The 15,165-nt window shown below is 36.1% G+C and overlaps 1 protein-coding gene across 4 annotated transcripts in view; it reads left to right on the top strand.

The window, feature by feature from the left end:
• VPS45 (vacuolar protein sorting 45) overlaps nucleotides 1-6,888 on the top strand; it is a 45,094-nt gene extending 38,206 nt beyond the window's left edge. For 3 of the 4 annotated variants that reach the window (XM_087670930.1, XM_087670933.1, XM_087670931.1), the window contains 3 exons: nucleotides 5,838-5,959; nucleotides 6,101-6,232; nucleotides 6,308-6,888. In XM_087670930.1, coding sequence (XP_087527056.1) covers nucleotides 5,838-5,959; nucleotides 6,101-6,232; nucleotides 6,308-6,362 — 309 coding nt within the window. In that variant the 3' untranslated portion in view covers nucleotides 6,363-6,888. The other variant, XM_087670932.1, reaches the window with a different exon arrangement.
• Nucleotides 6,889-15,165: the final 8,277 nt, after the last annotated feature.

Genomic DNA, 15,165 nt, shown 5'->3' with positions numbered 1-15,165 from the left:
AATTAATTAAACATTAGACACTGGTCACTCTTCATCCTTATTTCTTAGAAACTGCTCTGAAGAACAATACAGATTCCTGTGCCAGTCTGCTCAAATGTTCTGGTACAAGTTACAAAATGCAAATCAAGTGAAAGGTGTGGCAACTGTACCAATTCAAAAAAGCTGTCTTACTATTGCAGGTTATCAGTCAATTTTCGCAAAGCTGACAAAGGCCACTGAAAAATTCCAAAACCTCATTCGTGTTCTGTTTGTGCTGGAAGCTCCTTCAGGATTATGCCAATGCTACTTAGGCAAGCTCTAGCTCCAGCATAAATGAGGCAACCCTGCACCTGATCTGCACATCTTACAGGAAACCTTGCTCCCAAGTTGCAGAATCTTTCTTCATTTTAGTAAGGGTGTCCCTGAGTCTTTTTGGGTGTTGCTAATATAGCTGCTTCTTCTTGGTCACCCTGCTTATTCTGCAAGGCCATCTGAAAATTAAGGTAGGCAGCCAGGACTTGGTATCATAGCATGTTTGATGCAACATGAGCGTCACCAAATCACGATTTAACTTCTACGCACATATACAGGGGTCGTCCTGGCTGCCTATGTGACATAGACTACTGAATATTAATTATGTTGTGAAGGATCTTAAACTTCATGTCCTTAAGAGTTTGTCTCATCTTTCTTATAGTGGGGTTCATCCCATATTGGGAATTGCAAAAAGCCAACTCTTTTTTTGGGAGAAGTTTCCAACACTTTCATACATAGACAAACATTCTCTGTGGGTATACCAGTGCATGGATCAGCTTGTATGCACACGTCCATGTCCCCAATTGTTTCAGAAACAGTATTGGCTGTTTGGCAGGTTTTCTTATTTTTCTTTCAGTGTACTTGAAGCCCTTGAGTTTGAAGAGACATGAGCCCCTTCAGACAATGTGGAAAGAAAGGAGTCATGTATTCTATCATTTAATGATTTACGGTTTAAAAAAAAAATCATGTTAAATTTTTATTCGTACTAATATCGTACCGTACCTTATAAAATCGCAAGGTACCATTTAGTACCATATTTTTTCGTACCGTACTGTATCGTACCTTTTGTACTTGACAAGTATGCAACAGCTTTATGTCCAAATTTTGGGGGGGGGGGCAAGTGCTTTGTTTGTGCTCTATGTGGATGATCTGTTTTTCATCGGTGATTATATATAGATGGTCAAGGCAACCGAGGCAGCACTTCATGAGAAGTTCGAGATGATAGACATGGGGCTTCTCCATTTCTTCTTGGGGCATGAGATCTATTAGACTCAGCTGGGAATCTTCATCTCCCAATAGTAGTATGTGCAGGAGCTCTTGACTACATTTGAGATGGATGGATGCAAGTCCTTGTCGACTTCTATGTATTCGAACTAGAAGGCCACAGTCCATGTTGATTCACCTTTGGTGGATGCTACCCGTTACATGCAGCTTATTGGGTTCCTCATTTGGCTTCTCAACACTTGTCTTGATTTGTCTTATGTTGTAGGTTTGTTGGCTAGGTTCATGACTGACCCTAAAGAGATACATTGGCAAGCTTCTTTAAGGATTTTGCGGTTCTTGAGGGGGACACTCGATCTAGGGATCTTGTATTTAGTAGGTACAGATGGTCAAATCTTGTGTTTATAAGTTGGAGCTATTTAGATTAGGCTGGCGGTGTAGACCACAAGAGGTCCATGAAAAGTTATTGCTTTACCTTGGGTGTAGGTGTTGTTTCATGGAGTAGTAAGAAGCAACCCTTGGTTGCCTTATCTTCGACCAAGGCGGAGTATTGAGTGGCATCTTCTACCACCTGCGAGATAGTGTGGCTTCAGAGGTTATTAGAGGAGCTTGGTTGCCGGCCCATAGGTCCTACTATACTTCATTGCGACAATGAAAGTTGCATTGCCTTGGCTTGGAACCCCATGTTTCATGCTAGGATAAAGCACATTGAGCTATAGTACCATTTCATTCAAGAGAAGCTTCTGGATAAGACTATCAATGCGGTTTACTGCAAGACATAGGACAATCTAGTAGATTTGTTTACGAAGGTGCTTCCCCAAGCTTTACTCCGTTAGCATTTCAGATCCCTCAACCTTTTGCCTTGTCTAGGGTCTAAGAGGGGGTGTTAGAGATATGGTCATTTGGTCATCCCCTCGATAGGCAGTAGTTTGATCACCTTGGACAGTTGTTGTCATGTCAGCAGTCAGCCACAAGTTTCATGTGTCAGTAGTCGCTATTTTTGCTGGTAATTATTTTCTACTATATATAGCAGATTTCCAGCACACTTTGGCACATTCTAATCACAGATTCTAAGCTCAATTCGGGGCAAAGATCGTGTTGACTGATGCAGACTTCAAGGTGTATGGTAGGGTGACATCATTGAGGTGGAGATACATAGATATACAAACTGCATGCGTGCATATCTATGTTCCTTATTCAGCATTCTTTATATTGCAGATCTGCGTTCTTCTCTCTCTTCTCTTTGTGTTCACTCTATCTCTCAATCTCGGTCATGCGTTTTCGCACTGCTGCACTCTGACATGAGAGGGGTTGTTGAGCTAAAACATGCTTTACAGCTGATTAGCATTTTCAAACAGTCCCAAAACACACTTAATTAATGAAAAACACAAACTTGGTGTGTGGTTTGAGAGTGTTTCAGTGGTCCCCCAAAACCCTACTTTTTGAGATACCCTTCAACATCTATAAATAGACGAATTGCCCACCATTCAACCTCATTCTTTTGTGCAGGTTTCTCACTCTACTGTGCAAATTTCAGCCATCAGCCATTGTCCATCTACTGTCCAGCCAGCATCGACTGCAGCCCATCACTTTCCAGCCCTAGGCGGCCTATTTTCAGCCATCACCCTATTGTTTGGATGTCTCCATTTGTTGTGTCATCATAGCACCTGATCAACATGTATCTTCAGCATTTGGTGCTAGGCGACAGGCTGTTGCCATCTTTCCCACCAGGCGATTGCTGCAGTATCTACGTTAATGCTGTCTAGTAGGCCGTCTACGTCAGCAAACACCTCTCTTGTTGTCGCCCATCAATTCTCTGCCTCAGGTGATCAGTTTTCAGCCTTCTCTGGTGGGACAATGCTGCGTTTACTAGATTTCAGCCTCCGATTGTTGTGTTTTGGTGACCAGCCTGCTGCCCTTCATTATTTAGCACTCTCTCATCTCTGACTAGTGGTTACTGCACTTGGGATCCATCTTGTGGACGTCACTCTTCGACACTGCATTGCTTTGCCCTTGGGCATTCTGTACACTCTTACATTCATTTACAACATTCATTCACTTGAGAATTTCTTCTCTTTGTGTTTGACTTTTGAGTTTTTGCATTTTGCATTTAGGGTTTGAGTTTTGTTTGTCTTTGTTTGAGTCTTTGTGTTTTAGTCTTGGTCATACATGTATTTCCTTAGTGCAAACCCTAGCATATCTTCACAAAACCGCTCCCGTTTTTGGGGTTTTTTCATTAAATGAGCATTTTTGGGGCTGTTCAAGAGGCTAATCAGCATGTAATGCATATTTTAGCTCAACAAAAAGTTGGCAAGCCGAGGTCTAAGCAATTGATTTCTTAAGCATTTTTGCCATTTGCTCCCACATGCAAGCAAATGGTTGTGGCATGTCTCTCTAGGCTCTCTCTCTCTCTCTCTCACACACACACACACACACACACACACACACAAAACATATTCTTATCTCAGTTCTCTCTCATACACCACATTCTCTCTCCTCTCTCATACACACACACACACACACACTCTCTCTCTCTCTCTCTCTCTCTCTTTCGTGATCTCACACACACACACACACACACACACACACACACACCTCTCTCGTGATCACACATTACACTCATCTCTCACACACACAATATATACATTTTCTCTCTCTCTCTCTCTCTCTCTCTCTCTCTCTCTCTCTCTCTCTCTTTTCGTAAATCTCTCTCTCTCTTTCTCTCTCTCTCTCTCTCTCCCTCTTCTATAAAAATCTCTTTCCCTCCCCCTTCTCATTCATCCTTTCTACTCACTCGACTTTTCACTCTCACTATCCCTCAAGCTCTCTTGCTATCTCAAGCTGTCTACTCCCTTAAGCTCTCTCTACTTCCTCAATCTCTCTACCCTTTCTACTCCCTCAAACTCTCTCCAGTTCCTCAGTCTCTCTACCCCCTCAAGCTCGCTCTCTCTCTCTCTCTCTCTCTCTCTCTCTCTCTCTCTCTCTCTCAATATTGTGTTTTAAGTTCAAATATTGAGTATAGACTTTAAAACATATGTACTTTTTTTTTTTTTTTTTTGGGGTATCGCACGTAGCATTGACATATGTCCAAGATTTATAAGTTTGAATAGTGCTGTATGAGTATTGGATGGTACTAATTGGATGTCATTGAACGTGACAACCATGAGGATGACTTAGCAAATTTACCTAAGTTGTTGCAGCTTTACCTTGAGGCATTTCACTAGCCAGCTTTGGTTGTAGCTCCATCAGGCTTAGCAGCTCGTAGATGTGGAACATTGCCTGATGGTCAAGAGAGGGGTAGCACTTCCACTCCTGTTGCTTAACCGTTAGATACACTCAAATATCTAGAAATGGTTGCTTGGAGTCTTTGTGTTCATTCGAGGTACTGCATGCTGATAGTAATTTGATTTGGGACCTGTTATGATTAGTGTTCCAGACACTATGTATGTTGTTATGCAATTGCATATGGGTGCCTGGACAATTGTGATTTTGATTACCCTTGTGGACATGTATATGGCAGCAGCAGTGCACATGTTGCTTCATGTCGTTTTGTGTCCAATGTCAACTTATTTTGTTTGGTATGTAAAGTGTAGGGCACTAAATGCATGATAGAATCCCATATTCCAATCCATCTAGGTATGTGCTTGGAATCCAAAACATTTCTCATAGACTTTGAGAAGATCCAAGTGAGCAGTGATATACACATAGCCCAAATCCAAACCCATGTGATATGTTTCAAGATCAATGACACGTTGGATTTGCACATCTCTAATGTAGCTAATCTGAATGGAATAAATAGCCTTTCTAAACAAGCATTTATGCTATGGAGTCTTAGTTTGTGGTGTTACACCACTCCCATTTGAAAGTTAGTGCACGTTGAACTTCATGAAGACCATGTGACCTAGGGATCATCTACCTTTGATTGAAAACCATATACCACTTGATAATGACCTATTGATTTCAGCTCTCTTTTTCTGCACCTGTTGATAAGGCTCCAAAGCCAGGTTCCCATCCACGGCATGATCTGCATCACCTTGTGGCTTTGTCAAAGGTGAGTACCCTTTGTGGATCCACAGGTCTATCGGAGGTGTGCTCTGAAGTACCTGATGTGGCTTGAACTCTGAAACTGTTTGTAAGAGTGTGTTACCCTACATCCTCAAGGTGCCTCCCTCCAGACTGCAAAAGGTGCTCTCTATGTTGGCAAAGCTCCAAGACGAGTCTGAGGTAATGCTGATCTGGACAGACCATCGCCCTAAATAGCGGTCCAAATCCCTCTCGGAATTTTATTTTATTTTATTGTAGGTTTGATCTGATTATTGTCTGGCAGTATGTTTATCAGTGGGCTAGCCTTAATGCCACCCACACGTAGATTGCCATCACGGTGAGTTTGCTCTGTCTACAGCATTGTTATCCAATGCACATGCCAAGAAGCAAAAAAATTTGTGCATAAAAAACTCAAGGAATGGAGCCTTTATGTGTGTTTTACATATTTTCAAAGAAACTAGTGTTAATGGATTTCCTTTGGCTAAGACCTCTAGTTATTTCAACATGTGCTCCTAAATGTTTAATGTGCATTTTTCTTTTGGTCCAATGTCATGTGCCAGGGTGTGGAAAACGTGTATACACAACATCAACCTCTTCTCTATCAGACGATTGAAAACATTGTGAAGGGACGACTGCGGGATACTGATTATCCATTTTTAGGCAACCATTTTCAGCATGGCAGGTGTAGTATCCAGATATGACAATGCTCATTAGAAGTTTACTCAATTCATGCTCATTCACAGTTGACAGACTAGCCATATTAAAAAGGTAATCAGATCAATGCAGATGCTTGTTTTGATACACATATATTTATGCTTAACAGACCTCAAGATGTGGTGATATTCATTGTGGGAGGATCAACATATGAGGAAGCTCGCACTGTAGCTTTGCAGAATGTTGCCAACACAGGAACTCGTGTTATCCTTGGAGGCTCTGTGGTTCTCAACTCGGCAAGGTATCTACCTAGAGTTTTGAAGATCTTGGTGCTTGATTTAAAGTTTTCCATCCTTGAAAGTTTATATTTTTGCAGCTTCATTAAAGACCTGGAGGAAGTACAGCGGATCGGCCGAAATAGTGTGATATGATGAGTGGGTCCATAAAATTGGAAATGGTGTAAAATGTGTGTCAAGTATGACGAGTACTTTTTTAAATGACATCCACAGAATTGTATGTTCAATGTTCATAATGAGAAAAGCATGAGGTATCACAATTGTCTCACTAGTAAACCTGGCTTTGAATATTTGTTTCCAGTCACCTTGCACATTGAGATCCATTTGTAGAATCTAAAAAGAAACTGCTGAATATAAGCTTTAAGTTTGTTGACAGAAATCATATGAATTCGGAAGGCAAAATGTCATCTGCTGCACTACAAACTGAAGGTATCAAGTCAAACAGCCTTACTTAAGAGGACATTGAAATCATCCCCTTGATTCTCTGACTCAGGCCTCCTGTATGGCTAGCTTTTCCATTTTCTCAGTTGTAGAACTTGCTAGTTTGTTGAATCCATTGTATCTCATTGACCCAAGCTAGCCTGTTGTGTGCATTGTGGCTTAAGCTATGGGGGAAAGATGTTTGCCACACAAGATGGATCAATGGTAACATTTGCTATTTCATATTGTCTTGAAATATTCCATGAAAAGATTTCCATCTTAGTCAACTGGCAAATACTTGTTGCCAAAAAATTGGTGTGTCATAATTCATATTCAAATTTGTCTAATGCAAGGCAAGTCAGCAGAATTTAAAAAAGCATTACAATTATCCTTGGTGTCATTAGCTTGGCTAATCCAAGCTATCCTATTTTGAATCCTCTTAACACCATCATAATTTTACAATAGCATGCCAATATGAACTTGTTTTCAAATAAAAGTCACAAATCTATTTGTTTTGGCAAGGAAAACATCTAAAATTTGTATGTGTTATATTAGTTTACATGACATCAAAATGGGGCATACATGCATTATAATTTGGCGCAGGGGGCATACAAGGAGCAATATTCTACAATATTCTTCTTGGTGTTGTAAACCTAATCCCTCCTTGATGACATATAATGATATAGAATTCATTGAATGCATGTTTGCCAATTGAACAAGATCCAATATAAACAATAAAATTCAAAGGAAGTATATCAATTGAGGTGTGATGTTGTAGTTGAACCAATGCAAATGAATATCTAGGAAACCATTATGTGCTCCAGAAGTTTTTCTTAAGCATGTGGTCATCACAAACACAAATTCAACATGATTTCATATCATGTAGAAGTGTCGAAAATATAATCATGGGTCTTGTATGTTGCTTGATCGTTGTATCTAATTTTGTGTCTATGGATGGCATGTTCATCGTTTAGAGGGTCCCATTTATGAGATGGAGTTTTACAAGGTATACTCAAAAGGCATTAAAGTTTTATCTCATGTGACATTGTACTCGTGTTTCTTAGATTAAGTCTTTAAAAGCCATGTCCATTCTAATAAAATGCACAATAGTATAATATACAAGGGAGCATTGCAAAATACTAGTAACCATTGTGAAACTTTGAACTAGGTATAGTTGCTTTTTTATTGGCTTATAACTTGCTCAATAATTTAGAATGGATATTTGATAGTGAAATTTCTACACCATGCTCATAAAACGTTAAGAGTACACAAACTATTAGAGGATTATCAAAAAATTGAGCAACAAAAGCGAGAATCTTTCAAGGGCGAGTTTGAAAAAGTGAGGGTTCATATCATTCAATGATAAAATGTTTGATCAAAGCTTTCATATTAGCATAAGCGTCCAATTAAATTATTATAACCACCAATGAGCCATGCAATGATATTTACCAATAAATAGAGTCAACATGCCAATCCATAGAAGGAAAAAGCCATGAAACTGAAGTTTCAGATGTAAATTTTCGGAACGTTGAACATGAATACACTAAACAAAACAACGATCAATTGGTACATTTTTCATCCAAAATGGCAACCAAAATAGTACTCGTTCTTTTTAGCATTTCATGCTTTTGATGTTTTTTTTGTTAAGCTCAAACATGTGATAGCAAAGAATGAGAAGCACTCAACTAGTCCACATTTCACGGTGTAAAATGATAGCCTATCATCATAAGTTTCAATTGAGAGAAGTCCCATAGGTGCAAACTTTTTTTGTGTGGTATGCCTTTAATACTTTTTTGGACCACTCAAAGCTTGATGCAATTCAACCCTTGTGAGTGCAACTTGGTACATAAATTGATGACCAACATGATTTAAACCAAGCATATGTGGTAAAAATGAAAATACATAAGTTTGAAAGGCATAGATGATTCTTTCATTGCTTCTCTCCCCATCAAGTCGAGCATGTGCAACATGTGTACTCTTGAAATTTTGAATGGCATTAGTGTATGTACAAGAACCCTCTTGCACTTGATTCAACTCACTAACCAATTATGAATCTATCATTTTAGGCTTATCTATTCTTTGTTTGAAATCCTTATTCAAATGAGACATCCATTTGACTACTCTCCATCTCAATGAATGTGTTCCTCCATTTTACCATATGTTGCAATGTTCCATTCACTAAGAATCTGCTTAGAACACCATGAATGGAGTTATAATGTGTCTAAGTATTTTTGAAATTTGAATTGCAAAATCGAACCATTTGCTCAATTGCTCCTTTGTTATGAACACATCTCCCCTTAAAAGAAGGCAATAACACTCCAAGAATGTGCTTGTCTACCCAGTGAACTAATTAAAGCCCCATATCTTTTAGAAATGAATTAATTAAAGCCTGATATCTTTTCTTTGTACTCTCTAAGATTCCACAACACTATGCGGATTAGTTATTCTATCAACCAATTATATTCATTAACTTCTAACTATCTCCCTCTTGTATCAAGCCTCCTTATTTTACAAACCACCCTTGCTCATGTTCTTCATCAATGGTGATCACAGTACTGCTCTTCTTCTTCATATAAATAGGTTTCGATGATTTTGCCACTTTCAATGGATTTTAACTTGCTTCTTCATATGCACACCCTCCCAAATTGATCACTTTATTTTTGTGCGATCTTCCAAAACGACTATCCAAAAATCTTACCCTTAGAGCTTCCAAACCACGACCTATCCCTAGAATTTCACTTCTTATTATGCATGGTAATGTCCACCTTGCAATACATTTAATACCATGCTTGCAACACTAGCTTTGCACAATGAAATATACATTTAAATAGGTTTACTATAGGAACAAAACTTGTGTAATCATGCTACACTCATAACAAAACCCCTTTGGTTATGACAAATATCCTAAAATGCCAATCATGTTTGAAGGGGGGGAAATTCACCATCCTTAGTGTGCATTAGTGTCCAAAAGTCTATTACCTTTTTTTCGTGTGGCTCTTAACCTCTTTAAACTGGATATAGAGGTTGCTGAAGTTCAAGATTTTAATGTGGATTTTGACAATTTGTTAATGATACTGAAGACAAACATGCTCCACCTTGCTTGTCTCCTAGTGGTATCTACATACTATTTCTTTGTCCACCATTTTGTTTCTAGGTTCACACATATACTTTGGAAGCATTGCCACCTAATTTGCACTTGCTATATCTACCATAAAACCAGGAATTGTAGTTTAGGAAGACAAATTTTAATCATAATTTTTTTTAAGCAATAACCGAATTTCACTTAAGCTTTAGCACCGTCCACTTTAAATTGACAATTAGCTACTATTGCTAGCTTCCATAGTCACCCACCCTTTCACATCATGCAATGATCACCTCAATCCAAAGGTTTTGAGTTTGGTTTACTATTTTAATTTTTTCGCTTGGAAATCAAATCTTGAGTTTCCCTTGCATCTCACTTGAACTACATGAAAGGATTGTTAACTCAGCTTGTAAGAATTGAATTGAAAATTGAAGAAGACATTGCTATTGGTATCTTGTTTAAATCCCTGCCTAAAGAGTATGACCACTACTCTTATGAGCATGCCCTCTCCTAGGCTAGTTAAAGTTGAAGCCTCTCTTGTATTTTGAGAGAGTGATGAAGAAGGAGAAGAAGATAAGGAAGCAAAACCAAAGGAAGAAAAGCATCATGAATCTTTTTCCATGACCTTCGAGAAGACAAATGCTATGGAAAATCGACTTTGGCTAAGATTAACTTAAAAACTATGCATATTTAGTCAGATCCATCCTCTAATACAAGTAATAGTTCTTTCTATAAGCTACAACTTTTCTTTTTATGGTACATTTGAATTTCAAATAAATCAAAAGTTGTTTTGAGGAGAAACTAGGTCACTACATAAGTTTGATTTGAAAAATTTGGATGTCTAGGCCAGTCTAAAGATGTACTTTAGAATCAAATAACTTTCTAAGTAGTTAGATTCAATTCAAGATGATAACTAGAGAGTTGTAGATAGCAAAAATTTCTATAAATCATCTCCCATTGTTGATGACTTGTTAATTCAGAAGGTAAGAGTGATGAAATAGAGCCCAAAGTTTGCCAGAATATAAATTTCTATTTGTTGCTCTAAAATATGGATTTAGGGTTATTTGTTGCCTCTAATGAGAATTATAGATCTTTTTAATCTCTTAAACTTTTATTTCTTTGTTATCCTCAAATTTAGAATACAAAGAAAGTTATGTTATTTTATCTCAAATGTTATTTAGGATTTGAGATTGAAGTATAGTTGTGATGATGATTTTGAGATTTGGAGTTTAGACAACCCATATAATCGTTCAAAATTTAAAAGAGTCTAGAGATAAGAAATATGAACCAATCAATATAGTTAAGTAATAAAATCAAGGGTTTTGGAGCATGAGAAACATGATTATAACTTCTATGACTACAGCTTTTGTTTGTAATGGTTTTCCTTATAGATCTTGATTGTGCTACAATACTTATCTTCATATAAAAAGCCAAATGATTGAAAGTTGAAATGTAACCAAGCTTTGGTACCACTATTGCAAAGTGGACCACATGACGAGTCTAGCATCTTAAATATTAAACACAAACTCAATAATTTAACAAATTGAGAGAGAATAAGAGAAATCACACGATAGGCCCAACCAACTTCCTCCATGACAAAAGCCATGGTTTGACATCCTATATTATGGAATATTGATTACATAGCTATTTACAATTATATCATGTGTCTAACTTCAAAGAAAATACAAGTATCAATCAAACTACAAAGTGTTATGAATTAAGAGATTTCATGTACCTTGATGCAATTGATATAGAAAATTATGTATACCAAATCATGATATTTTGACATCATAATCACATCCAAAACATGCCAAAACCCTTAAAATGACTCCGAAAGCTCTAAATTTCAACTCCAAATGAGAGAGAAACAAAAAAACTAAGTTTTTACCTATTCTCTTGTTTTACATGCAATCTTGCTGCTTTGTAAAAGAAAGCTAGGAAAACTTGAACCATATAAAGAAAATAACAAAGCATTCTACGAAAAAAACTTATTTGAATAAAAGTGTATATTAATTTTGATTTTTAATCTTATTTATAGTAAAGTGAGTAAATTAAATTAATTAGTACAATTAAATATCAATGATTTAGTTAGTCAAATTTATCACTAAAAAAAATAAAACTTATAATTTACTAATAAAATAATAATAATAATATCATGTAAATATATATTAAAATTTTAATAAAAATTCACCTAAAGATGATTTATACTCAATAATTTTTCATAAATATTAATTTACCTAATTTCATCTAATAATCTAGTCACCATAACACTAAACATATTAGTTTTCTACTATTTATCTACCAAGCACAATGCAACCAACATTACACTCAATGCTTACATGTGACAAGCCACTATTATGTGATAAATAGACAATGAGAATCTATAAATAAAAAATAAAATTAAAATAATAATAATAATATTATAGTATTTTCTATTATATTTATTGTATGACTCCAAAGCATAAGTTGATCCCTATCACATTCTTAACATTATAGCCAACATAAAAGTCACAATGGAGTTTGATAATGTAGATTCGCCATATGAGATAACACTAATATATTGAAGTTGAGTTTTATTAAGTATGGCCACCAATGATATTTAAAATATGGCACATATTCCGTATTTTAGTGATATGGGATACCAAAATATGTAGCGTATGGGTGATAAACTACTTGAGTTGTTTATGCTTTTCCCATGAGCATCTTAAATTTGTACTACTTTTTGTTTGAGTGTTGATGCTAATTCATATTTCTTTCAATAGGAAACTAGAAACAGTTGCTTCATTATATAAGAATATGTTATGAAAAATAGAGTTTTCTTGTCATTTTGTGAGTTCTTTGTAGGTTATACGGCTAAGAATGTGACGTGGATCAACTTATATAGTGGGATCATACAATGGATTATATAGAAGATACTATAATAATAAGATGATTTTAGGTTTATTTATTTATAAACTCTCATTGTCTATTTACCACATAATTGTGACTTGTTATGTGTAAGCGTTGCGTATAACACTAGTCGCATTATACTTGGTAGATAAATGGTAGGAAAATAATATGTTTAGTGTTATGGATGAGTAGATTATTAGGCAGAATTAGGTAAATTAATCTTTTAAAAAAATTATTGAGTATAAATCATCTTTAAATGAATCTATATAGCAAGTGTGTGTAATAATATGTATTTATGTGATATTATTATTAGTTTATTTGTAAATTACAAGTTTAAGCTTCTTTAATGATAAGTTTAACTAAATCATTGATCTTTAATATTATTCAATTTACTCTCTATAGTACAATTAATACAAAAATATTAGATTTAAGATATGCTTTTATTAAAATAAACTTTCTCTATGGAATGCTTTATTATTATTTTAATAGGGTTCAATTTTTCCTAGCTTTCTTTGCAAAAGCAGCATGATTGTGCAATAGAGTAGAGGCTAATTTATTTTATAGTAGTGACTCTCAATTATGAAGGCTAAGAAATGGCAATGATGTTATATACATCTTTGGCAATACATAGGACATTATTGAAACATAACATGAGCTTATCAAAGAGCTCATAATCACCACAATATCCAATAACTACTTCATCTTAGATTTGCAATGAATTGATTGAAGGCACAATAAGAGCATTTTCAACTCAACATTGATGAGCATTACATAGCTAGTATGCTCGTTCTCAGTAGAGATCATCAACTTACCATTGAAGGAGTGCTTACCAATGTATATTTCAATGTGATCTCCAGTTGTAGTTGATGGCACCTATAGATCTGTATATCTGCAACATACGCAATTCAAAAATCTTAAACCTAAATATGCAAATGTTGTTGTGAGAAGATAAATCGTAGTTGAGATCTAGAGAAACTCAAATTTGATCTTAGTGTTCATCTCATTGTGTCAGGAATATGAGTAGTGTGGACAATAGCTATGTCTTCAAGGCAACATTGGGGCATTGTGATGTAGGGCAACTCACCCACTATATTCAACATACCATGATAGTTTCCATAATGATCTTAGGCAATAGATTGTACCTTCTTAGCAACAAAGAAAGCCATCACGTAGTTGTAGATCCCTATATGAAAATGGGTGCAAATCCAGTGTGACTAGTAGATCCATGCCAACATTAATGGTTCCATTAACCACACGTGACATGACAATAGTTAATAAAATATCTACTCTGAAGTATGAATAGTAGATCTAACTATCACAAACTCTACCATGAATATGCAATGGATATGGCACCTTTTTCACAATTGAATAGCCTAAACTAGTAATAGATTTAGCATATTTTTGTGGTTGATAGCAACATCTATATTTCAACTAAAGGCAAAAATCAAATACCATTTTTAGGAAAATAATATCATGAATGTGACCATTGATAGCTATTCATTCCACCTTTGAAATGGCAGCCATGAGCATCTTCAAAGAGACCGACAATCATAAGAGAAAGCAAGACAACAAAGCAACCCAAGGATCCATACCTTAGAATACTCTAAGATACTATGTTGAAATATTTGAAAGAGAGATGATAGGGAAAGGAAGTACTCAAGTGCAACTAAACTAGAATGAAAGCACAATGACAAAATTTGATGTTTATTCATGTAGAAAGGGTGCCTTTCAAATGGCTTACAAATAGTTGTGTACGGTAGTGGTTTGGAATAGTGGTTGTGGTAGTACGTACCCTTCCACTTGTGGTTTCTAGGTGGATATGGTTGGTGGCTACAGGTGAATTCACATAATGTACTAGGTGTAGGGAGACCCTCCCTTTATTGAAGGATACAAATCATATGACAAACCAATTTACCTAGGTAGTGTGACTCTTGTACAATCCCCAAATACATATAATGTGTTTGTGTTTTTAACATGATCTTTAAATCGCTTGGAAAACAATATAGTCTATAGGAAATATATATTTGTCCCCCCAATGATGATACAAATTTATGACACTATCTCAAACTAGAAAATTTTATCAGTAATTTTTTATTTTTTACAAAGGAGAACGTTTCTTAATCTAAAAAATTGGACTTTTTTTTTGAAAATGAGATCATTGTTAGGCAAAAACCGATGTTTACTTGCACATTTAATGCAAGCCCCTCCATGTCATTGTTTAAAAAAGATTCAAGGCCCAATGTAAAATAAAATTTTTAGCTTTTCAAAAACTTTTAAAATGTAAAGAAAAAGGTTTAAAATCTTGAACATCACAAAGGTTCTAGTTATTAAAATACCAAATTGTGGGAGCTTTCGCTCAACCGCCAAGACCCACGGACCCCTTATTGCTTCAAGTGTTCCAAGCAATATCTCATGGCTATCTCTCACCTAGCCGACGCACCGTTGATCCTCTCGGGGTGTAGTGAACTTACCTTGATGCCGAAATGAGTTGCCTCCTCCCTCACACAAGTCGATAGCTCCACGATTCTAGATGCTAGCTCAAGCATC

Source organism: Lygodium microphyllum, chromosome 28 (genome assembly GCF_053477565.2).
Source record: "Lygodium microphyllum isolate KBCC chromosome 28, Lygodium_microphyllum_v1.1.10, whole genome shotgun sequence".
NCBI lineage: Eukaryota > Viridiplantae > Streptophyta > Polypodiopsida > Schizaeales > Lygodiaceae > Lygodium > Lygodium microphyllum.
This window is presented reverse-complemented; position numbering and strand designations above follow the sequence as displayed.